We start from the raw sequence: 25346 nt of genomic DNA on the forward strand, positions 1-25346 counted from the left end.
GTAAGTTTACCTGGAAGCCAGTCCACCTTGGCTGTGTGCTGGATTGCTTCCCTACATCCAGAAAGGGATCAGCAAGGAAGAAGTCAATCTTGTAGCCAAGGGGGGAGGGAGGTGCAGCCCGCCGGGTTCCAGACATTTCAAAGTGAATCCGCCTTTATTTCAGAGAGATCCTTTTAGGGTTAGTGTGGACACTTACTCCCTCTTTACAGCCAGGAACATGGTGGGACCCCTGGGGTTGCTGTCCAATAAAGTAGCCAAAGCCACTGATGCTAGGAGCACTGGGGAGGAGGCTGGACTCAGCTGAGATGTGCTGTAGGTCAAATGCACATCAGACGCTGAGGCTTGTCTAGTAAAAGTACATAAACTATCTCTTTACTTCCTATATTGATTACATGTCAAAATGATAGTATTTTACATACAGCAGATTAAGTAAGATCTGTTCTTAAAATCACATTCTAGTATTTGTTTTTTGTTTGTTGGTTTCTTTCTTTGTTTCAAATTTTAAACGTGGCAACTGGAAACTTTCTTTACATGGCTCTCATTTCATTTCTGTTGGGCAGCCTGTCCTGGTACATTCTCATCCCTTTGCTTATAGATGAGATGCTGAGCCCCGAGAGGCAGAACGAGGCGCTGGTTGAGCTGCGGCTGGAGCCGCTGTCACCTGCCTCCCAGGCCCAGCACCTTTTCAGCTCAGGCCGTCTCTTTCTGCCCGACAGCCACCATGCCAAGTTAGGACATCAGAAACACCGCCAGGGACTTCCTAATGAACTCCTTATGCAGGGAAAGGCGTATCACGGTGTATGGGACAGAGCAGGGAATTGTTCATTCCCACTTTGTCCCTGTGATTAAGTCAGTGGCCCCATTTTGCCTCGGAAGTACAGATGAGCTCTTCTGGGCTGCCTACCCCCCACCTTCTGCTCTGTTTCCCCATATATCTATCGTGTTTTCCCTCGGGCTGAAGAGGGTGAGATGCCTTTGCCGAGACGTGGTCCCCCTTTGCTGGGGTGAGTGAGGGAAGCTGTGTCCCCCCGGCCTACGGCCTCTGTCCTTGAGTCTGGAGAGGGCTCATGGTGGTCCCACAGGTGGCGGTCAGAAGACCTGGCATGTGCTAAAGGGCCCGCTTTGGAGGTGGTGCTCTGTGATTCTTGAACTTACTTAAGATCAGATCCTACTTTCTGGTTGTTGGTAAGTTGGAGGAGAAGATGCTAGAGAATTAATAAAAAGAATGTCTAGACCAGCCCTGTGAGTGAGAAGCACAGGGGACACTAGTCCCACCTGCGAGAGCCCACCTAGCGGTCTCTGGATGAATTTTCTGTTCCTCCCCGGAAATATCTCTATGGCTTAAGGAAGAGGAGAGGCATGTCGTGGCCATGATCTGTACTTGTCCTCACAGGGCCCTGTGATCTACATGCCCGCACTCCCCATCTGCTTCTTGGAGATGAGTTGACATGTTTAGGAGCCTGGGCACTGCTGAGGGCATAGCTCCCAGCACCGTGCTACACAGAGTCTGGCTCTGTTCACCTCACCTGTCAACTCCTGCTGAGGCCCCAGACATTAGTCAAGGTAGGTGCATCAGCGAAACCTAAGCAGGGACCACCTTCTCCCCCTGGACAGAGTGGTGAGTGAGCAGTGGAAGCCTGGAGCCCTGCCCCAGCCCCCACGCCAGTGCCACTTCTTTTGTCATAGGAGGCACTGGTGATATTTTTGCTCAACAAATGCTTGTCTCTGAGTCTGCAGACCCACCAGAGAATGCCAGCTTGTTTTTGCCTTTTGAAGTCTGCCCTTGGGACTTGGCGGAGTAGCCGGATGTGTACTTAGCCCACAGTGGTTCAGCGCATTAAACCTGCCTCCTTGTGGGTCTGTCTATTGTGGTACCATAAGGGCTCAGCCAGCATCTGAACGTCATTGAGATAACGCGGCCAGTGAGCTAGGGTCAAGCACATTCTCCTCCAGTCACTTTTACTCCATTGTTTCTTTTACTATTCCACAGTCATTAATTTTTTAAACAATGCTTTGGTGCAGGAGCAGAGCCTCATTCTCTCCTGCTACTCTTGGTGGAAGTGAGTAAAACGGTCCAGACTGAAATGCGACCACATTTTGTAGCTCAAAAGCTGCCTAGACGCTTGTAGGTCGAATTTTGGTTAGGGGAGCTGAACACGTTGTGGTCCCCCGGCAGCGCCGCTCCCCTCAGGCCCCTGCTTTCCCTTGAGCAGGAGGTGAGGTTGGGCCTCACCATCCCCGTGTCCCTGGCCTCACACACTCACATAAATTCTTGTACATGCAGTCAAAATCATTTTTGTTCTTGTGTGATTCTAATTTTCTCTTGTTCCTCTTTTCCTTTTTCTTTACTCCTTTTTCACTTGTACTGCCCAGTGAGCATGTTGTTGCTTCTGAAAATGTGGGCTGTGCACACCCTGCATTGGAAATAGCCAGATTGCCCTCCGTACAGTCTCCATCGCTTTAAAAAGCAACAACTTAACAGCTGTTTTGATCCATCTATTATCTTAGTCATTTTTTAATTTCTATTTTTTTGGAATATTTGCTTTGTTAGCTCATCACCCACTGGTGTTTGATACCTGTTGAAATCCTTGCTTTTGAGGAACATGTTTGGTCCTCCTTTTATTTGGTGACAAATGCGCCCTTATTAAATTTGTTTGATTGTTTTGAAGAAGTAAGATGCGAATTGATTTTGTCGGGTGCTCAGGGATTCTTTTCATGGAGCATTTAAACTTGTAAGGTCAAACTCTGCAGCATTTTGCTCGATTCCTGCTTTTACACAAACGTGCTCGGCACGCGGTTCCTGGCTGTCGCTGTGTGACGTGTGTGACGGCGCTTCCTGGCCGGCGGTCACTGGTGAGGAAGTGGCCGCCACGGAGGTGACAGCTGCAGGGGACGCTGTTGGAGGAAGCGGTCACCGTTTGGTTCTCCTTGGCAGGAGATGATGTGATGAGTCAGAGTACGGTGGCTGCGAGGTGTAGCAGTGTCCAATTTTCAAGTGGTTTTCAGGCCCAGGCTTGTGGCTTAGTAGCCGTGTCAGTTTGAAGGACGCACGCAAGGAAGTGAAACAATTTATCTAATCAATTGAAGCAGTGATGTACCCAATTCCCAGGACTATTGTGGAGATCCAGTGAGATACACTGTGCAGTGTGCAGCGTGGTCTCCAGCAGAGAGTCAGTGCTGAGTGAGTGCCAGTGAGTATCTGGTAGGTCAGTTGAGGGTAGTGGGACTCGGTGTCTGAGGATATCTGGTCCCTGAAGGAGGGGTCCATTCACATCTGTGAGTGATGGGCCTGAGTTGGGAGACGCAGGGAGACCTTACCCTCCGACCAGGGGCCCTGGTAAGGACGGCTATGGGAGGAACACCGTGAAGTCAGCTCTTTGCATGTGGAGTTGGAGCTGCCTTTGAGACAACTAACTGCAGTGTCACGAGCTTAAAGAGGAGATCTGGGCCCAGGTTGTGCATTTTCCTAAAATCTCAACTCCTAAGGACGCCGAAGTATTGATCACTGAACGTGAAGTCATACTTTAAAGGACAAACGAATAGTAGTATTATCTCTGTCATCAAAGCTCACGTCTATTTATTCATCACTCACTTTGCTAATTGGGTACTTACAGAGCTCACTTCACCGTCCTCCCGTGGGCTCAGGCTCCACAGAAAAGAGCTGGTGAGACTCCCTCTTTTCTAGAATAAGACACATTTAGCTTGTAGACTTCTGTACCTCGCCAGACTTAGGAAATTAGTTTGTTGGTTTAATTGTATTTTCTGTTGGCCATGTCCTGACAGGAGAGAAATTTTACCTCATGGTCATGTTTCAATTAGCTGTTACTGAGAATTGCTGATCTGATACATAGTGTATGTATTACATTAACTTTGTAGAGTAGTTATCATTTTTCTGTCTTTGCCCTTTAATTTTGTTTGCCCCTTCAGTGTTCTATTCTTTTTGGGGCCTTATTTTTTTTTTATTAAAAAATGTCTGTTAGCAGTTAAGAAAAAAAAAGCAAAGAAAAAATGCACATGAGAACTAAATTTAGAAAATGTCTAGTGTGTTTTCTGTCTCGGCAATGGAGGGTTCTAGAAACTCCTGAAAACCTTCATTACACAAGTTCCTTAAAATGCTGATTGAGAAATAAAACCTTCCTTCCTCATCTTTCAAGCTGCACAACTCATTGTTAAGAAAGTGAGGGAAAATTCTCAGAAGCCAAGACAAACGAGAAAGCAGGGTTTCTGAGAGATACGTGAGCGTTAGAAGCCGTGGTGTGCTGGTTGGCTCCTGAACTGATTTTCAGTTGCCTTGACAGGAGGGAAGGATGTTAGCCACAGACCTCTCATACTAGGAGTTGGATGGGTGATCATATAATGGGCCAAGCCCATCCTGAGAATCTTGCTTTACTAAAGGGTGAAATAGGAAAAAAAAATTCCTCAAGACAAGAAAGTAAGAAAAGTCAATTTTGTTGGAAGAGGGGAAAAATAACAAATCCAAAGTAAGGATATAGTTTAAAGCTGTTCTGGCATGAGAGTGACCACAAACTCCTGGCAGAAAAGCACAGCTACTCCTTGATTGATAAGTTGTGTTTTGAATGAATCAGTGAACAGCTATTCCGAAAAAGGCCTCCAGAGTCTTGTGGATCAAGACACTGGACAGCAAACACCTCTCTTCCAAGGTCTCATTCAAATAACCAGAAAGGTTTTAAAGGAAACTAACAATAATCTGAGTTGTATTTATTGACACTACTATATGCTAAGAATTCAGAGGTGACTATGGAGTTGTCTCCTCTTTTATGGACCTTATTTTCTCTTTGGGGAGAAAAATGACATAGTTGGGTATCTTGGTGGAGGGAGGTGTTAGTCTGTTGCAATTAGCCAGGAGAGGAGATTAAGAAAACAGTGAAAGATGGGTGAACTTTTTAGCTGAGGACAGGCTTGTTCACTTGGCTTTTAATTGCAGGCTCAATGAGCTGTCACTGGAGGGACTAGATCTTACGGAGGATGGACTTAGCTCAGGCCTCTTTTGAATGGACAAGTGAACCTGGAAAAAGACAGTCAAATCTGTGCAGACATTAAAGTTCACTTGAACGTGCTGCATCCCTGAGCCAAAGATAGGACAAATATGCAGCAATTCTTGAGGACAGAAGAGTGGTTTTTAAGGTTCTCCAAGAATGAATCCCATGGAACCGAGATGGCCAGTTGTCAAACTGAGACTTTGTCCTTTGGACGGTGTACCCAGCAAGGGTATTGGCCTTTTATATGTTTCCATTTGTCTTTAATACATGTCTGTTGATGAGGACATGGGCACAAATGTTTGACACCTTGTCGAGGCGATTTTGGATACCTGCCTAGAAGCACGGGCACAGTTGCGGCTGCTTCATACATCTTGCAGCCCATCCCTTTCCCCGGCTCCGTGATCACGGCAGAGTGGTTCCTTGTTGACCTGTCCGTTTCCTCTGTGACATCATAACCCATGAAAAGACCGGAGCATATTAACTTGGCTTTGTTAAAGTCAAAGGTACAGATCAAATATGGAGTCAGATTTGTTCTTTCCTATTTCGGTAGTACCATGGAGATGGCAGTTTGGGCAGCTTTTTGTAGTGTCCTGGAGGCTTTCTCTCTCAGCTTCTGGGTGCCTCTATTGAAAACCCTTCATTGCTGTCTGGCCTGCTGGTAATGCACACTGCCTGTTTTGCCCTGAAGATGTGTTCTGTTTATAAACTCATCTCTACTCCTTGGAAAACAACTCAAGAAAAACTCAGTTGGTTTTCCACCAGCCATGGGCAGGGGTGAGGTAAACCGTGTTATTATTTCATAAAATAATAGTAATAATAGTAATAGTCATAGTAGTAGTACTTGTAGTAATAGTAATAATAATAATAATAATAATAATAATAATAATAATAATAATAATAATAATATTAATAGAAGTCTTAAAACAGGACAGAGCCCATTGGAGAGAGTCAAAAAATGCTTTCTGGCTTAAATCAAAAGTGATGACTAGTGATTCCATGGCTGCTGTATTTGCTAAGCTAATTACTCCTTTGCTCCATTACACATTTCTTTTATCTGAAAAAGAAATACAAGGAAATGGTTTAAAAAAACTCAAACAGAGCACAAAAATACACAAGTGAAAGAAGTTTTCCCTCATCCTCTGTTCTTTCAGCCCTCTCTGGAGATGCCTCTGTTTACTATCCTTTGGGTGCTTTTCCAGATATGCTTTGCACATTCCCACCTATGTATGTAAATTCCTTTAAAATTTTAGTTATTTTTAACTTAAAGGGATTTAAATCCTCAAGTGGCTTCTGGCCGGGTAATATAACAGAACAAATCTGACTCCATATTAGATTTGTTCCTTTGAATTTAACCCTGTGCTCTGTCACCTAGGCTTCATCTTGCTTGTAAAACAATGTTGCCTAGAGCCTGAAATAAACAGGAGACCCTATTCTGAAGGCTCTGACCTTTAAGGATATTTAACACTTTTTCATTCATTAAAAGATAGCAAATTGCAGAATAGAAAATAACGTTTCTTTTGTTGGAGGTTTACAGGGATCTGACCCACGCAGATAGCTGCAAGAACAAAGGATTCTAACAAGAAGGAATTCCTACACTAAGAAGTTTGCACTAACCAAGCACATAGGAAAGGAGCCTGAATTGTGACTTGGGGAGATGGTTTTCCAGGACATTTGTTTGCCATCTAGGTCTACAGAAACTTGCTATTCCATGCCCCAACATCTGGTCTCCCAACTTATTGGCCTGTCCTGCACTGAGGAGAATGAATTTGGACTTGGTAACACTCCTATCTACCTAGAAAGCTGGGCACTGGAGCTGAGTGTTATGGAAACAGGCCAGCCAAGAAAAAAGCACCAATCGGAGTGTTGGAGTACTCAGAATTATTATGCCGGTGGGCTCAGAGGGGCTTCGGCTCCGAAGTTTTGAGTACCTCCAAGACGTGCACATGAGGTTTTAAAGGCTTAATTACAAGTAAGGGGGGATTAGCCAATAAGGCTCAAAGAACAAAAAGCAAGGAATAAGTACACTGGAGCTTATCAATTTGTAACAGATCACATTACTGACACTTGTTGAGCTTGGAATTACGAGTTAGGTTGTTAGGCCAATAAACTGACACTAAACTTCAGATTTACGAGATAGCCCAGCAGAATTTAGATCAGTAAACTGACACTTATCACACTTAGATTTGTGACTTAGCTTGTTAGCCCAGCTGGACTTTTCCTTCACATGAGGACAGCTCTCCCACACCCAGGGAACTACTGTGAGCCCTTGATGTTTCCACTAGGGTGGGTATGGTTTACCCAGGAGGGATGGGGACTATGCACCAACACTCAGGCAGTCTGCTCTGTCTGGGGCTCTGATCTTGTACCATCCCGCTCCCCGCCAGCCCAACACCTGGGACAGTGGAGCTAAGGCAGAGATCCTGCCTGCCTGTTTCCCAGCGTGTAAAAGGGGAATATGTGCTCTTCCCAAGGTAGTTCTGAGCGACAACACCTGCGGGTGCTTGGTTCTCAGAGCAACAGAAAACCCAGCTCCGCGTGGGGGCAACGGGTGTGATCTCCCTAGGGTTTCTGCAGAAGCATCGGACGGAGGGTTGGATCACGGTGGTAAAATTGAGCTGCGGGGCTTGAAGGGTAACAGAAGGGTACAGAGGCAGGTCTGCCGCCTAGGGGTGCCCCAGAGGTAAAGCTTTTTTTTCTCCAACTCCGCTAAGACCCTCCCTTCTCCAGAGCCCTTCCTTCTCTCTGCTCATCCTGTCCATCTGTATCCCTCCAATTTTCCCGTCCTCTCCACCCGCTCCCATCTTCTCCCTCCCTCGCTGTCCCACCTTCTCTCACAGAACCCAGAGAGGATCGCTGGCCCTCCTGCGCATGCGCAGTCAGTGCCAAGTGGTCCGCTGGTTGGGAGCTCCATATCCGAGCCGGGGATCGGGCCCAAAGGCTTCTCAACTACGTCGCCCGGTAGGCCTTTGGTTCCTGCCTGGGGCCGGGGCCTCTGACTGTGGAAGTGCAAGGTGGGGGGCTCCCAGGAAAGGGGTCAGGCGGCTGCGGGAGGGCGGTCCGCCTGTCACAGACCCCAAGGGCGCTAGTCAGCCCGTGTTCAGATGAATTGCTCAGGCCAGACCCCTCTGCCAGCGCCACCTGCCCCGGCGCCCCGGCCACAGTGTCCAGGGCCTGGTGTGCACCTGCCACCTCTCACCCAGCCGGGATCCCCTCAGTCCGCGGCTGGCGCCCCATTCCCCTCTCCCTCCCGCTAGTCCTCTCCTCCCGGGCTTCCTCTCCTCGTCCGCCGGCCCGTCCCCGCCCCTGGGCGGGCTGTGTCCCGGGCGGGCGGGGTCTGCGGACCCGGACGGGGGCGGGCGCCTGGGACTGGGGCTGGGGCTGTCCTCCGAGCGAGGCTGCAGCCCGCGTCCCCCTCCCCGCTTTCCCTGCCCCGCGACCCCGGGGCTGCCCTGCTCTCCCTTTCCCGCTCCCTGAGGACCAGCTCTGTGGCGTGGGCGCTGCTACCTGGGCTGAAAGCCTCCGGCTCTAACGCCCAGCTTCTCCTGGTGGAGTTGGGAAAAGGGAGCGTCACTGCTAAGCGAGGTTCTGTCTCCCCCCTCCATGTTTCTGCAGCAGGTAAGTACCTTGAACGCTTTCAGGTGTTATGATGGAGGTGCTTGTTGATGTCACGTGTTTTTATAGTGAGAGGGATTGCAGTGGTGAAAGCAGGGCTTGGTTCTGTTAAAAATGTGCTGAAGGCATGAGGCTGTGACATCCTCCTTCCTTCCCTCTCCCAGGGTGAAAGGAGTGATCCTCGATTTTCAAAAGATAGTTACAGTCCCTAACTAGCCCAGCCCAGCTAGTGTGTGTTAAGAGGAACAGCACCACCAGAGGCCTTGGAGACCCAGGGATATTGCAGTCCTAAAGTGCTCCTGGCATAGTTTGGCTTGTTTAGGTTTTTTGTTTTTCTTAAATTGTGGGACAGACTAGTGTATAAACTGAAAAATAATTGTCAAGAAATAATTTTCATAGGACAGTTTTATTGTGATATAGTTCACACACCATGAATTCCATCCATTTAAATGGTACAATTCAGCAGCTTTTTGCATATTCACAGTGGTGCATGCATTATTATTCCAGAACGTTTTCATCACTTCAGAAAGAGCAGTGGAAATGAATGACCTATCCACCCCTCCCAAGTGGTGGTTCTAAAGAAATTTCTTGGCTATTCCTGACCATAAATTAACTTGTTATATTCCAAGAAAAATCTGGTAGGAATTCTAACCAGAATTGAAATGAATCTGTCTATCAAAACAGGAAGAATTTATACCTTTATGGCATAAACTTCTTCTGCCCATGAATATATCTGGGACCCTATCTTTTCATCTGACCAGAGCCTGGCCCATGTGAAGTCCTCACTACTTTTTGGGCTTGTGAATGATGAGATTCTATACATCGTTAGTTGCAACTGTAGCCTTTCACAGAAGAGAAAAGTAACCTCAGTGAAGCAAGTGACTCTCTGATGGTCAGAAAGAGTGTCAGCCAGTGCTGGAGTGATCCAGTGGACTTGGTGTTTGCAGCTAGATTTCTCGACCACCTACAGTTAAGGGGATTAGAGAGTTCTTTTATTTTTTCTTAATGGCATTGCATTTATTTTTACTTATTTTTTAAAATTATTTTTTATTTAAGTGTAGTCAATTTACAATGTTAGTTTCAAGTGTACAGCAGAGATTCAGTTATAAACATATGCATATGTATATATATATGTTTTAGATTGTTTTTAGTATAAATCACTACAAGAAATTGAATATAGTTCCCTGTGTTATGTAGCAGGTCCTTGTCATTTATTTTATATTTACTAATTTGTATCTGTTAATCCCCCCTTTCCTGCCTGCTAAACACAGTTTGCTTTCTATGTCCATGAGTCCATTACTAGGAGCACCATTTTTCCTAGTAATATATGCTCTTTTGCTGCTTTCAGTTTCAGTAATTCCATCTTATCTGTGGGCGCTTTTCTTCTGGTGGCCTTAATGTGGTTTGCACACGTGGTAATAGAGATCTGTATTTGGGAGAACCCCAGGCCTCGTGTAGTCCCTGGTACAGAGTGCCCACTGAATTGATGCTTGAACTGGGAAAAAAGCACAGTAAATGTTGGAATTTCCACTATGGTTGAGAATTCTATAACCTCTTTTGACAAACTTAATATTGGCTGCACCCATTCTGGGTAATTTGGTGGAAATTCATGTTATGGTGGTGAAGAGACGGGGCCTTGTATGCTTCTTCTCTTTCTGTTTTCTAACACTCATTCTCCTGGGCCTTCCAGATCCTCCCCTAGAAGTGCCAGGTCTGGCTTGGTGCTGCGCTGAGGCAATATTTGTTAATAAGGCCCTTTCCTCATCTCTTCTGAGCCTCCGGTTCTTTCTCTGCACAATGAGGGCTTAGACTAGATAACTACTTTTCAGTTTCTTTTAAAGCCATGTTTCCTTTGAGAAACAGAAAATGCAAATCTCTCCTCTCAAACCAACCCTTTAGATTTTGAAAAGTCCTCCAAGGAGTGACATAGCTCTTTGTGGAAAATGAATGTGATTGTGATTCCAGGTGACACAGAAAAGACTATTCAGAGATTGATTGCAGGGAGAGGGCAGGAAAGGGGCAGTATGTCACACTTTCTAGTGTGAGCACTGGAGCAGGGGCTTGGATTTAAATACGGTGTCTGACGTGGCCTCTCTCTAATCTTGTAGAATGTGATAAACTACTCTACCTCAGTTTCTTGATGTGTCAAGTTGGGGTGATAATATTTTAAGGCTTTTGTGAAACATTATGCACATAAGCCATTTGTGTATGGGTAGAAACAAGACCTGCTAGGGATTCAGGGATTTGTTTAAAAAAAAAAAAAATCTTGTCCATAGCACTCTGTCTGTGTGTATTTAGTAGTTCCTGAAGGGTGAGGGTGAGTCTAAAGTCCATCGTGGGACAGGTGGCCCATGATTCTCTGTGCCCCTGAATGCCCCCTGCTCCCCAGTCCTCTTCCTCAGTCCAGGATGAAGTTCCCTAGTAGATTTACTCAGAGGTCTTGTGAAAATGGCTATTCATTTTATTGTTTCACCAAGAAGGGCTGCCATCATGATCTCTGTGGTCAGGTTTTGAAGGGCTGCCATCATGATATCTGGTAAGCATTCTATGGAATTGGGTGTTTCTATTTAATGAAAAGAAAAAAATTAGAAATAGAAAATTAGAACAAGGATGGTCACATGGGCTCTTGGAAGTGGACACCATTAGAAGTTGGAGGGACTAGTGGGCTCAGTGGGAATGTTAACTGAGTGTATCTCATGGGCTGGGCATTGTCCTATTTGTACTGTGTGTTCCTTATTTGAGACAGTGAGCTCACCTAACCTCGAACACCTCTTTAAAAAATTAGACTTTTTATTTTGAGATGTAATGTAGATTCCCATGTGGTAGTAAGAGATAATATGGAGAGAGCCTATGGACTCTTTGCCCAGTTTTCCTTAATGGTTCCATCTTGCAATATTGGGGTACAATTCATTACTGACTCACTAACAATTTGAGGTTTGTGTTATTGCCCTCATTTCTATCCACGATTAAATTGGGGCTTAGAGAAGCACACAGGCCTGTCCAGGTCACCCACATTGTTAGTGCAGAGTCTGGTGAACGTGGGCTTGGGATTTCCAGGAAGTATCATTATGATGGTCTTTGGCAGGGAGCAGCATTCACTTTGCTTGTTTATTCATTCATTCAAAAAACATTTATTGAGTAAATTCTGTGGGTCAGATGCTTTCTTAGGGTTATCTGATTCTTCAGCAGTACTGAGAACCAGGTAATGTTTATATTTTTTAAACTGAGAAAATTAGCTCTGAGAGGTTATAACTCCCCCAAAGGAAGAATAGCTCATAAAGGGGGGATAGTACATTTGTACAGTCACCACTTTTTATGCAGGTGGTACCCTAGGCATTTTACATTTGCAAACATCCGTAATCCAGATATATTCTTGCAAGGCAAGGATTTTTTTTAATTGATGTATAGTCAAGTTTACAATGTTGTGTCAATTGCAAGGTGTTTTTTGACTTTTGAATTAAAAAATACTTTTTCAGGAGGGAAATTAGGTGTATTTATTTGTTTGATTTTTTAAAATGAGGTACTGGGGTTTGAACCCAGGACCTCGTACATGCTAAGCATGTGCTCCACCAATGAACAGTACCCTCTACCCCAAGGCAAGTTTTCTTATCCATTACTATGAAGCTAAGGGGTTCAAATAAATTGAATAGAATTCCAGATCTTTTGATCCTACTGTGGTCCTTTTCTTTATATTCTGCTGAAGGAGTTTGGGGAAAGCATATCCTTTGTTCATTTCTTTATTCAGCATTTTTGAGTAGTGACTTTATATCAGAGCCTTGCTAGGTGCTTGGAAATATAAAATAAGAAATGACACTTCTCTGCAGGGGCAGGAAGCCTAGACCAAAAACTGGGTAATGTGATCCGAGCTACAGTAGCCATGTGCAGACTATGAGGACAAACTGTACCCCCGGATTTGCTTTGGCTTCCCTTGCCTTCTGTCTGGTACACACCAGGTCACCGCAACCCAGATGGGCCCATAGCACACAGCAGAGTATGTACCTCGATCTCCTCTCCTGTCTCGGCAGGGCCTGCAACATGAGCATCCCTGACTACGTGCAGTGTGCTGAGGACCACCAGACTCTTCCCGTTGTAGTCCAAACCATGGAGATCATCTTAGAGGAGAATTTCTTTTGCATCTATCAGCTACTCACCTCGGTGAGCCATATCAGCCCATGTGGCTCCCAGTGGACACTCTGTATCCACTACAGGCACCGCTATGTGCCCGAGAATGGGTGGAGCGTCTTCCAGAAACACTGCAAGGTCGTGGGCCTTGTCACCATTACCGACTGTCTCTCTGCCAAGGCCTTGGAGAAGCTCCACGTGCAGAGGAGCTGTATGGCACCTCGATAATGACTCTCAGCTCTTTGTCTTTGTACTGCATGTGGAGGAAGTCGAGCAGCCGCGCACCGACGTTGCCTTCAAATTTAGAGGACTGCAGGGTGGTGGAGAAGAGGATCGAGGACTTCACTGAGTCACTCTTCATCTTGCTCAAGTCCAAGTGGCTGGATGGTGGCCCCAAGAATTCTGGGGACAAGATCCCCCTCCCCTGCATCCCGTTTGAGATGGAGGACTTCATGGGACTGGACACAGACAGCAGGTAAGTTTACCTGGAGGCCAGTCCACCCTGGCTTTGTGCCGGATTGCTTCCCTACATCCAGAAAGGGATCAGCAAGGAAGAAGTCTGTCTTGTAGCCAAGGGGGGATGGAGATGCAGCCCGCCGGTTTACAGACATTTCAAAGTGAATCCGCCTTTGTTTCAGAGAGATCCTTTTAGGGTTAGTGTGGACACTTACTCCCGCTTTACAGCCATGACCATGGTGGGACCCCTGGGGTTGCTGTCCAATAAAGTAGCCAAAGCCACTGATGCTAGGAGCACTGGGGAGGAGGCTGGACTCAGCTGAGATGTGCTGTAGGTCAAATGCACATCAGACACTGAGGCTTGTCTAGTAAAAGCATATAAACTATCTCTTTACTTCCCATATTGATTACATGTCAAAATGATAGTATTTTACATACAGTAGATTAAGTAAGATCTGTTCTTAAAATCAGTTTCTAGTATTTGTTTTTTGTTTGTTGGTTTGTTTCTTTGTTTACCATTTTAAACGTGGCAAATGGGAAACGTTATTTACATGGCTCTCATTTCATTTCTGTTGGGCAGCCTGTCCTGGGACAGTCTCATCCCTTTGCTTATAGATGAGATGCTGAACCCCGAGAGGCGGAAAGAGGAGCTGGTTGAGCTGGGGCTGGAGCCGGTGTCTCCTGCCTCCCAGGCCCAGCACCTATTCTGCTCAGGCCCTCTCTTCTTGCCCGACAGCCTCCATGACAAGTTAGGACATCAGAAACACCGCCGGGGACTTCCGAATGAACTCCTTATGCAGGGAAAGGCGTATCACGGTGTATGGGAAAGAGCAGGGAAATGTTCATTCTCACTTCTTCCCTGTGATTAAGTCAACGGCCCCACATTGCCTCGGAAGTACAGACGAGCTCTTCTGGGCTGCCTACCCCCCCAACTTCAGCTCTGTTTCCCGGTGTATCTGTTGTGCTGTCCCTCAGGCAGAAGAGGGTGAGATGCCTTTTCCGAGACGTGGAAACCTTTGCTGGGGAGAGTGAGGGAAGCTGTGTTCCCCCGGCCTACGGCCTCTGTCCTTGAGTCTGGAGAGGGCTCATGGTGGTCCCACAGGTGACGGTCGGAGAACCTGGCACATGTTTCTGGGCCCGCTGTGAAGGAAGTGCTCTGTGACTCTTGAACTTAGCTAAGATCAGATCCTACTCTCTGGTTGTTGGTAAGTTGGAGGAGAAGATGCTAGAGAATTGATAAAAAGAATGTCTAGACCAGCCCTGTGAGTGAGAAGCACAGGGGACACGAGTCCCACCTGCGAGAGACAATGTAGCGGGCTCTGGATGAATTTTCTGTTCCTCCCAGACATACCTCTATGACTTAAGGAAGGGGAGAGGCATGCTGTAGCCATGATCTGTACTTGTCCTCTCAGGGCCCTGTGATCTACATGCCCGCACTCCCCATCTGCTTCTTAAGATGAGCTGGCATGTATAGGAGCCTGGGCACTGCTGAGGGCATAGCTCCCAGCACCGTGCTACACAGAGTCTGGCTCTGTTCACCTCACCTGTCAACTCCTGCTGAGGCCCCAGACATTAGTCAAGGTAGGTGCATCAGCGAAACCTAAGCAGGGACCACCTTCTCCCCCTGGACAGAGTGGTGAGTGAGCAGTGGAAGCCTGGAGCCCTGCCCCAGCCCCCACGCCAGTGCCACTTCTTTTGTCATAGGAGGCACTGGTGATATTTTTGCTCAACAAATGCTTGTCTCTGAGTCTGCAGACCCACCAGAGAATGCCAGCTTGTTTTTGCCTTTTGAAGTCTGCCCTTGGGACTTGGTGGAGTAGCCGGATGTGTACTTAGCCCACAGTGGTTCAGCACATTAAACCTGCCTCCTTGTGGGTCTGTCTATTGTGGTACCATAAGGGCTCAGCCAGCATCTGAACGTCATTGAGATAACGCGGCCAGTGAGCTAGGGTCAAGCACATTCTCCTCCAGTCACTTTTACTCCATTGTTTCTTTTACTATTCCACAGTCATTAATTTTTTAAACAATGCTTTGGTGCAGGAGCAGAGCCTCATTCTCTCCTGCTACTCTTGGTGGAAGTGAGTAAAACGGTCCAGACTGAAATGCGACCACATTTTGTAGCTCAAAAGCTGCCTAGACGCTTGTAGGTCGAATTTTGGTTAGGGGAGCTGAACACGTTGTGGTCCCCCGGCAGCGCCGCTCCCCTCAGGCCCCTGCTTTCCCTTGAGCAGGAGGTGAGGTTGGGCCTCACCATCCCCGTGTCCCTGGCCTCACACACTCACATAAATTCTTGTACATGCAGTCAAAATCATTTTTGTTCTTGTGTGATTCTAATTTTCTCTTGTTCCTCTTTTCCTTTTTCTTTACTCCTTTTTCACTTGTACTGCCCAGTGAGCATGTTGTTGCTTCTGAAAATGTGGGCTGTGCACACCCTGCATTGGAAATAGCCAGATTGCCCTCCGTACAGTCTCCATCGCTTTAAAAAGCAACAACTTAACAGCTGTTTTGATCCATCTATTATCTTAGTCATTTTTTAATTTCTATTTTTTTGGAATATTTGCTTTGTTAGCTCATCACCCACTGGTGTTTGATACCTGTTGAAATCCTTGCTTTTGAGGAACATGTTTGGTCCTCCTTTTATTTGGTGACAAATGCGCCCTTATTAAATTTGTTTGATTGTTTTGAAGAAGTAAGATGAGAATTGATTTTGTCGGGTGCTCAGGGATTCTTTTCATGGAGCATTTAAACTTGTAAGGTCAAACTCTGCAGCATTTTGCTCGATTCCTGCTTTTACACAAACGTGCTCGGCACGCGGTTCCTGGCTGTCGCTGTGTGACGTGTGTGACGGCGCTTCCTGGCCGGCGGTCACTGGTGAGGAAGTGGCCGCCACGGAGGTGACAGCTGCAGGGGACGCTGTTGGAGGAAGCGGTCACCGTTTGGTTCTCCTTGGCAGGAGATGATGTGATGAGTCAGAGTACGGTGGCTGCGAGGTGTAGCAGTGTCCAATTTTCAAGTGGTTTTCAGGCCCAGGCTTGTGGCTTAGTAGCCGTGTCAGTTTGAAGGATGCACGCAAGGAAGTGAAACAATTTATCTAATCAATTGAAGCAGTGATGTACCCAATTCCCAGGACTATTGTGGAGATCCAGTGAGATACACTGTGCAGTGTGCAGCGTGGTCTCCAGCAGAGAGTCAGTGCTGAGTGAGTGCCAGTGAGTATCTGGTAGGTCAGTTGAGGGTAGTGGGACTCGGTGTCTGAGGATATCTGGTCCCTGAAGGAGGGGTCCATTCACATCTGTGAGTGATGGGCCTGAGTTGGGAGACGCAGGGAGACCTTACCCTCCGACCAGGGGCCCTGGTAAGGACGGCTATGGGAGGAACACCGTGAAGTCAGCTCTTTGCATGTGGAGTTGGAGCTGCCTTTGAGACAACTAACTGCAGTGTCACGAGCTTAAAGAGGAGATCTGGGCCCAGGTTGTGCATTTTCCTAAAATCTCAACTCCTAAGGACGCCGAAGTATTGATCACTGAACGTGAAGTCATACTTTAAAGGACAAACGAATAGTAGTATTATCTCTGTCATCAAAGCTCACGTCTATTTATTCATCACTCACTTTGCTAATTGGGTACTTACAGAGCTCACTTCACCGTCCTCCCGTGGGCTCAGGCTCCACAGAAAAGAGCTGGTGAGACTCCCTCTTTTCTAGAATAAGACACATTTAGCTTGTAGACTTCTGTACCTCGCCAGACTTAGGAAATTAGTTTGTTGGTTTAATTGTATTTTCTGTTGGCCATGTCCTGACAGGAGAGAAATGTTACCTCATGGTCATGTTTCAATTAGCTGTTACTGAGAATTGCTGATCTGATACATAGTGTATGTATTACATTAACTTTGTAGAGTAGTTATCATTTTTCTGTCTTTGCCCTTTAATTTTGTTTGCCCCTTCAGTGTTCTATTCTTTTTGGGGCCTTATTTTTTTTTTATTAAAAAATGTCTGTTAGCAGTTAAGAAAAAAAAAGCAAAGAAAAAATGCACATGAGAACTAAATTTAGAAAATGTCTAGTGTGTTTTCTGTCTCGGCAATGGAGGGTTCTAGAAACTCCTGAAAACCTTCATTACACAAGTTCCTTAAAATGCTGATTGAGAAATAAAACCTTCCTTCCTCATCTTTCAAGCTGCACAACTCATTGTTAAGAAAGTGAGGGAAAATTCTCAGAAGCCAAGACAAACGAGAAAGCAGGGTTTCTGAGAGATACGTGAGCGTTAGAAGCCGTGGTGTGCTGGTTGGCTCCTGAACTGATTTTCAGTTGCCTTGACAGGAGGGAAGGATGTTAGCCACAGACCTCTCATACTAGGAGTTGGATGGGTGATCATATAATGGGCCAAGCCCATCCTGAGAATCTTGCTTTACTAAAGGGTGAAATAGGAAAAAAAAATTCCTCAAGACAAGAAAGTAAGAAAAGTCAATTTTGTTGGAAGAGGGGAAAAATAACAAATCCAAAGTAAGGATATAGTTTAAAGCTGTTCTGGCATGAGAGTGACCACAAACTCCTGGCAGAAAAGCACAGCTACTCCTTGATTGATAAGTTGTGTTTTGAATGAATCAGTGAACAGCTATTCCGAAAAAGGCCTCCAGAGTCTTGTGGATCAAGACACTGGACAGCAAACACCTCTCTTCCAAGGTCTCATTCAAATAACCAGAAAGGTTTTAAAGGAAACTAACAATAATCTGAGTTGTATTTATTGACACTACTATATGCTAAGAATTCAGAGGTGACTATGGAGTTGTCTCCTCTTTTATGGACCTTATTTTCTCTTTGGGGAGAAAAATGACATAGTTGGGTATCTTGGTGGAGGGAGGTGTTAGTCTGTTGCAATTAGCCAGGAGAGGAGATTAAGAAAACAGTGAAAGATGGGTGAACTTTTTAGCTGAGGACAGGCTTGTTCACTTGGCTTTTAATTGCAGGCTCAATGAGCTGTCACTGGAGGGACTAGATCTTACGGAGGATGGACTTAGCTCAGGCCTCTTTTGAATGGACAAGTGAACCTGGAAAAAGACAGTCAAATCTGTGCAGACATTAAAGTTCACTTGAACGTGCTGCATCCCTGAGCCAAAGATAGGACAAATATGCAGCAATTCTTGAGCACAGAAGAGTGGTTTTTAAGGTTCTCCAAGAATGAATCCCATGGAACCGAGATGGCCAGTTGTCAAACTGAGACTTTGTCCTTTGGATGGTGTACCCAGCAAGGGTATTGGCATTTTATATGTTTCCATTTGTCTTTAATACATGTCTGTTGATGAGGACATGGGCACAAATGTTTGACACCTTGTCGAGGCGATTTTGGATACCTGCCTAGAAGCACGGGCACAGTTGCGGCTGCTTCATACATCTTGCAGTCCATCCCTGTCCCCGGCTCCGTGATCACGGCAGAGTGGTTCCTTGTTGACCTGTCCGTTTCCTCTGTGACATCATAACCCATGAAAAGACCGGAGCATATTAACTTGGCTTTGTTAAAGTCAAAGGTACAGATCAAATATGGAGTCAGATTTGTTCTTTCCTATTTCAGTAGTACCATGGAGATGGCAGTTTGGGCAGCTTTTTGTAGTGTCCTGGAGGCTTTCTCTCTCAGCTTCTGGGTGCCTCTATTGAAAACCCTTCATTGCTGTCTGGCCTGCTGGTAATGCACACTCCCTGTTTTGCCCTGAAGATGTGTTCTGTTTATAAACTCATCTCTACTCCTTGGAAAACAACTCAAGAAAAACTCAGTTGGTTTTCCACCAGCCATGGGCAGGGGTGAGGTAAACCGTGTTATTATTTCATAAAATAATAGTAATAATAGTAATAGTCATAGTAGTAGTACTTGTAGTAATAGTAATAATAATAATAATAATAATAATAATAATAATAATATTAATAATAATAATAATAATATTAATAGAAGTCTTAAAACAGGACAGAGCCCATTGGAGAGAGTCAAAAAATGCTTTCTGGCTTAAATCAAAAGTGATGACTAGTGATTCCATGGCTGCTGTATTTGCTAAGCTAATTACTCCTTTGCTCCATTACACATTTCTTTTATCTGAAAAAGAAATACAAGGAAATGGTTTAAAAAAAACTCAAACAGAGCACAAAAATACACAAGTGAAAGAAGTTTTCCCTCATCCTCTGTTCTTTCAGCCCTCTCTGGAGATGCCTCTGTTTACTATCCTTTGGGTGCTTTTCCAGATATGCTTTGCACATTCCCACCTATGTATGTAAATTCCTTTAAAATTTTAGTTATTTTTAACTTAAAGGGATTTAAATCCTCAAGTGGCTTCTGGCCGGGTAATATAACAGAACAAATCTGACTCCATATTAGATTTGTTCCTTTGAATTTAACCCTGTGCTCTGTCACCTAGGCTTCATCTTGCTTGTAAAACAATGTTGCCTAGAGCCTGAAATAAACAGGAGACCCTATTCTGAAGGCTCTGACCTTTAAGGATATTTAACACTTTTTCATTCATTAAAAGATAGCAAATTGCAGAATAGAAAATAACGTTTCTTTTGTTGGAGGTTTACAGGGATCTGACCCACGCAGATAGCTGCAAGAACAAAGGATTCTAACAAGAAGGAATTCCTACACTAAGAAGTTTGCACTAACCAAGCACATAGGAAAGGAGCCTGAATTGTGACTTGGGGAGATGGTTTTCCAGGACATTTGTTTGCCATCTAGGTCTACAGAAACTTGCTATTCCATGCCCCAACATCTGGTCTCCCAACTTATTGGCCTGTCCTGCACTGAGGAGAATGAATTTGGACTTGGTAACACTCCTATCTACCTAGAAAGCTGGGCACTGGAGCTGAGTGTTATGGAAACAGGCCAGCCAAGAAAAAAGCACCAATCGGAGTGTTGGAGTACTCAGAATTATTATGCCGGTGGGCTCAGAGGGGCTTCGGCTCCGAAGTTTTGAGTACCTCCAAGACGTGCACATGAGGTTTTAAAGGCTTAATTACAAGTAAGGGGGGATTAGCCAATAAGGCTCAAAGAACAAAAAGCAAGGAATAAGTACACTGGAGCTTATCAATTTGTAACAGATCACATTACTGACACTTGTTGAGCTTGGAATTACGAGTTAGGTTGTTAGGCCAATAAACTGACACTAAACTTCAGATTTACGAGATAGCCCAGCAGAATTTAGATCAGTAAACTGACACTTATCACACTTAGATTTGTGACTTAGCTTGTTAGCCCAGCTGGACTTTTCCTTCACATGAGGACAGCTCTCCCACACCCAGGGAACTACTGTGAGCCCTTGATGTTTCCACTAGGGTGGGTATGGTTTACCCAGGAGGGATGGGGACTATGCACCAACACTCAGGCAGTCTGCTCTGTCTGGGGCTCTGATCTTGTACCATCCCGCTCCCCGCCAGCCCAACACCTGGGACAGTGGAGCTAAGGCAGAGATCCTGCCTGCCTGTTTCCCAGCGTGTAAAAGGGGAATATGTGCTCTTCCCAAGGTAGTTCTGAGCGACAACACCTGCGGGTGCTTGGTTCTCAGAGCAACAGAAAACCCAGCTCCGCGTGGGGGCAACGGGTGTGATCTCCCTAGGGTTTCTGCAGAAGCATCGGACGGAGGGTTGGATCACGGTGGTAAAATTGAGCTGCGGGGCTTGAAGGGTAACAGAAGGGTACAGAGGCAGGTCTGCCGCCTAGGGGTGCCCCAGAGGTAAAGCTTTTTTTTCTCCAACTCCGCTAAGACCCTCCCTTCTCCAGAGCCCTTCCTTCTCTCTGCTCATCCTGTCCATCTGTATCCCTCCAATTTTCCCGTCCTCTCCACCCGCTCCCATCTTCTCCCTCCCTCGCTGTCCCACCTTCTCTCACAGAACCCAGAGAGGATCGCTGGCCCTCCTGCGCATGCGCAGTCAGTGCCAAGTGGTCCGCTGGTTGGGAGCTCCATATCCGAGCCGGGGATCGGGCCCAAAGGCTTCTCAACTACGTCGCCCGGTAGGCCTTTGGTTCCTGCCTGGGGCCGGGGCCTCTGACTGTGGAAGTGCAAGGTGGGGGGCTCCCAGGAAAGGGGTCAGGCGGCTGCGGGAGGGCGGTCCGCCTGTCACAGACCCCAAGGGCGCTAGTCAGCCCGTGTTCAGATGAATTGCTCAGGCCAGACCCCTCTGCCAGCGCCACCTGCCCCGGCGCCCCGGCCACAGTGTCCAGGGCCTGGTGTGCACCTGCCACCTCTCACCCAGCCGGGATCCCCTCAGTCCGCGGCTGGCGCCCCATTCCCCTCTCCCTCCCGCTAGTCCTCTCCTCCCGGGCTTCCTCTCCTCGTCCGCCGGCCCGTCCCCGCCCCTGGGCGGGCTGTGTCCCGGGCGGGCGGGGTCTGCGGACCCGGACGGGGGCGGGCGCCTGGGACTGGGGCTGGGGCTGTCCTCCGAGCGAGGCTGCAGCCCGCGTCCCCCTCCCCGCTTTCCCTGCCCCGCGACCCCGGGGCTGCCCTGCTCTCCCTTTCCCGCTCCCTGAGGACCAGCTCTGTGGCGTGGGCGCTGCTACCTGGGCTGAAAGCCTCCGGCTCTAACGCCCAGCTTCTCCTGGTGGAGTTGGGAAAAGGGAGCGTCACTGCTAAGCGAGGTTCTGTCTCCCCCCTCCATGTTTCTGCAGCAGGTAAGTACCTTGAACGCTTTCAGGTGTTATGATGGAGGTGCTTGTTGATGTCACGTGTTTTTATAGTGAGAGGGATTGCAGTGGTGAAAGCAGGGCTTGGTTCTGTTAAAAATGTGCTGAAGGCATGAGGCTGTGACATCCTCCTTCCTTCCCTCTCCCAGGGTGAAAGGAGTGATCCTCGATTTTCAAAAGATAGTTACAGTCCCTAACTAGCCCAGCCCAGCTAGTGTGTGTTAAGAGGAACAGCACCACCAGAGGCCTTGGAGACCCAGGGATATTGCAGTCCTAAAGTGCTCCTGGCATAGTTTGGCTTGTTTAGGTTTTTTGTTTTTCTTAAATTGTGGGACAGACTAGTGTATAAACTGAAAAATAATTGTCAAGAAATAATTTTCATAGGACAGTTTTATTGTGATATAGTTCACACACCATGAATTCCATCCATTTAAATGGTACAATTCAGCAGCTTTTTGCATATTCACAGTGGTGCATGCATTATTATTCCAGAACGTTTTCATCACTTCAGAAAGAGCAGTGGAAATGAATGACCTATCCACCCCTCCCAAGTGGTGGTTCTAAAGAAATTTCTTGGCTATTCCTGACCATAAATTAACTTGTTATATTCCAAGAAAAATCTGGTAGGAATTCTAACCAGAATTGAAATGAATCTGTCTATCAAAACAGGAAGAATTTATACCTTTATGGCATAAACTTCTTCTGCCCATGAATATATCTGGGACCCTATCTTTTCATCTGACCAGAGCCTGGCCCATGTGAAGTCCTCACTACTTTTTGGGCTTGTGAATGATGAGATTCTATACATCGTTAGTTGCAACTGTAGCCTTTCACAGAAGAGAAAAGTAACCTCAGTGAAGCAAGTGACTCTCTGATGGTCAGAAAGAGTGTCAGCCAGTGCTGGAGTGATCCAGTGGACTTGGTGTTTGCAGCTAGATTTCTCGACCACCTACAGTTAAGGGGATTAGAGAGTTCTTTTATTTTTTCTTAATGGCATTGCATTTATTTTTACTTATTTTTTAAAATTATTTTTTATTTAAGTGTAGTCAATTTACAATGTTAGTTTCAAGTGTACAGCAGAGATTCAGTTATAAACATATGCATATGTATATATATATGTTTTAGATTGTTTTTAGTATAAATCACTACAAGAAATTGAATATAGTTCCCTGTGTTATGTAGCAGGTCCTTGTCATTTATTTTATATTTACTAATTTGTATCTGTTAATCCCCCCTTTCCTGCCTGCTAAACACAGTTTGCTTTCTATGTCCATGAGTCCATTACTAGGAGCACCATTTTTCCTAGTAATATATGCTCTTTTGCTGCTTTCAGTTTCAGTAATTCCATCTTATCTGTGGGCGCTTTTCTTCTGGTGGCCTTAATGTGGTTTGCACACGTGGTAATAGAGATCTGTATTTGGGAGAACCCCAGGCCTCGTGTAGTCCCTGGTACAGAGTGCCCACTGAATTGATGCTTGAACTGGGAAAAAAGCACAGTAAATGTTGGAATTTCCACTATGGTTGAGAATTCTATAACCTCTTTTGACAAACTTAATATTGGCTGCACCCATTCTGGGTAATTTGGTGGAAATTCATGTTATGGTGGTGAAGAGACGGGGCCTTGTATGCTTCTTCTCTTTCTGTTTTCTAACACTCATTCTCCTGGGCCTTCCAGATCCTCCCCTAGAAGTGCCAGGTCTGGCTTGGTGCTGCGCTGAGGCAATATTTGTTAATAAGGCCCTTTCCTCATCTCTTCTGAGCCTCCGGTTCTTTCTCTGCACAATGAGGGCTTAGACTAGATAACTACTTTTCAGTTTCTTTTAAAGCCATGTTTCCTTTGAGAAACAGAAAATGCAAATCTCTCCTCTCAAACCAACCCTTTAGATTTTGAAAAGTCCTCCAAGGAGTGACATAGCTCTTTGTGGAAAATGAATGTGATTGTGATTCCAGGTGACACAGAAAAGACTATTCAGAGATTGATTGCAGGGAGAGGGCAGGAAAGGGGCAGTATGTCACACTTTCTAGTGTGAGCACTGGAGCAGGGGCTTGGATTTAAATACGGTGTCTGACGTGGCCTCTCTCTAATCTTGTAGAATGTGATAAACTACTCTACCTCAGTTTCTTGATGTGTCAAGTTGGGGTGATAATATTTTAAGGCTTTTGTGAAACATTATGCACATAAGCCATTTGTGTATGGGTAGAAACAAGACCTGCTAGGGATTCAGGGATTTGTTTAAAAAAAAAAAAAATCTTGTCCATAGCACTCTGTCTGTGTGTATTTAGTAGTTCCTGAAGGGTGAGGGTGAGTCTAAAGTCCATCGTGGGACAGGTGGCCCATGATTCTCTGTGCCCCTGAATGCCCCCTGCTCCCCAGTCCTCTTCCTCAGTCCAGGATGAAGTTCCCTAGTAGATTTACTCAGAGGTCTTGTGAAAATGGCTATTCATTTTATTGTTTCACCAAGAAGGGCTGCCATCATGATCTCTGTGGTCAGGTTTTGAAGGGCTGCCATCATGATATCTGGTAAGCATTCTATGGAATTGGGTGTTTCTATTTAATGAAAAGAAAAAAATTAGAAATAGAAAATTAGAACAAGGATGGTCACATGGGCTCTTGGAAGTGGACACCATTAGAAGTTGGAGGGACTAGTGGGCTCAGTGGGAATGTTAACTGAGTGTATCTCATGGGCTGGGCATTGTCCTATTTGTACTGTGTGTTCCTTATTTGAGACAGTGAGCTCACCTAACCTCGAACACCTCTTTAAAAAATTAGACTTTTTATTTTGAGATGTAATGTAGATTCCCATGTGGTAGTAAGAGATAATATGGAGAGAGCCTATGGACTCTTTGCCCAGTTTTCCTTAATGGTTCCATCTTGCAATATTGGGGTACAATTCATTACTGACTCACTAACAATTTGAGGTTTGTGTTATTGCCCTCATTTCTATCCACGATTAAATTGGGGCTTAGAGAAGCACACAGGCCTGTCCAGGTCACCCACATTGTTAGTGCAGAGTCTGGTGAACGTGGGCTTGGGATTTCCAGGAAGTATCATTATGATGGTCTTTGGCAGGGAGCAGCATTCACTTTGCTTGTTTATTCATTCATTCAAAAAACATTTATTGAGTAAATTCTGTGGGTCAGATGCTTTCTTAGGGTTATCTGATTCTTCAGCAGTACTGAGAACCAGGTAATGTTTATATTTTTTAAACTGAGAAAATTAGCTCTGAGAGGTTATAACTCCCCCAAAGGAAGAATAGCTCATAAAGGGGGGATAGTACATTTGTACAGTCACCACTTTTTATGCAGGTGGTACCCTAGGCATTTTACATTTGCAAACATCCGTAATCCAGATATATTCTTGCAAGGCAAGGATTTTTTTTAATTGATGTATAGTCAAGTTTACAATGTTGTGTCAATTGCAAGGTGTTTTTTGACTTTTGAATTAAAAAATACTTTTTCAGGAGGGAAATTAGGTGTATTTATTTGTTTGATTTTTTAAAATGA

General features: G+C 45.6%; 1 protein-coding gene across 1 annotated transcript in view; it reads left to right on the forward strand.

The window, feature by feature from the left end:
• The first annotated feature begins 8351 nt into the window (after positions 1-8351).
• The window catches only part of LOC140698398 (uncharacterized), a 30895-nt gene continuing 13900 nt past the window's right edge, over positions 8352-25346 (forward strand). The window contains exons 1-2 of the mRNA XM_072968737.1: positions 8352-8615; positions 12638-13209. Coding sequence (XP_072824838.1) covers positions 12785-13209 — 425 coding nt within the window. The 5' untranslated portion in view covers positions 8352-8615; positions 12638-12784. The remainder of the gene's footprint in view (positions 8616-12637; positions 13210-25346) is intronic.

This window comes from Vicugna pacos, chromosome 9, assembly GCF_048564905.1.
Source record: "Vicugna pacos chromosome 9, VicPac4, whole genome shotgun sequence".
Lineage (NCBI taxonomy): Eukaryota > Metazoa > Chordata > Mammalia > Artiodactyla > Camelidae > Vicugna > Vicugna pacos.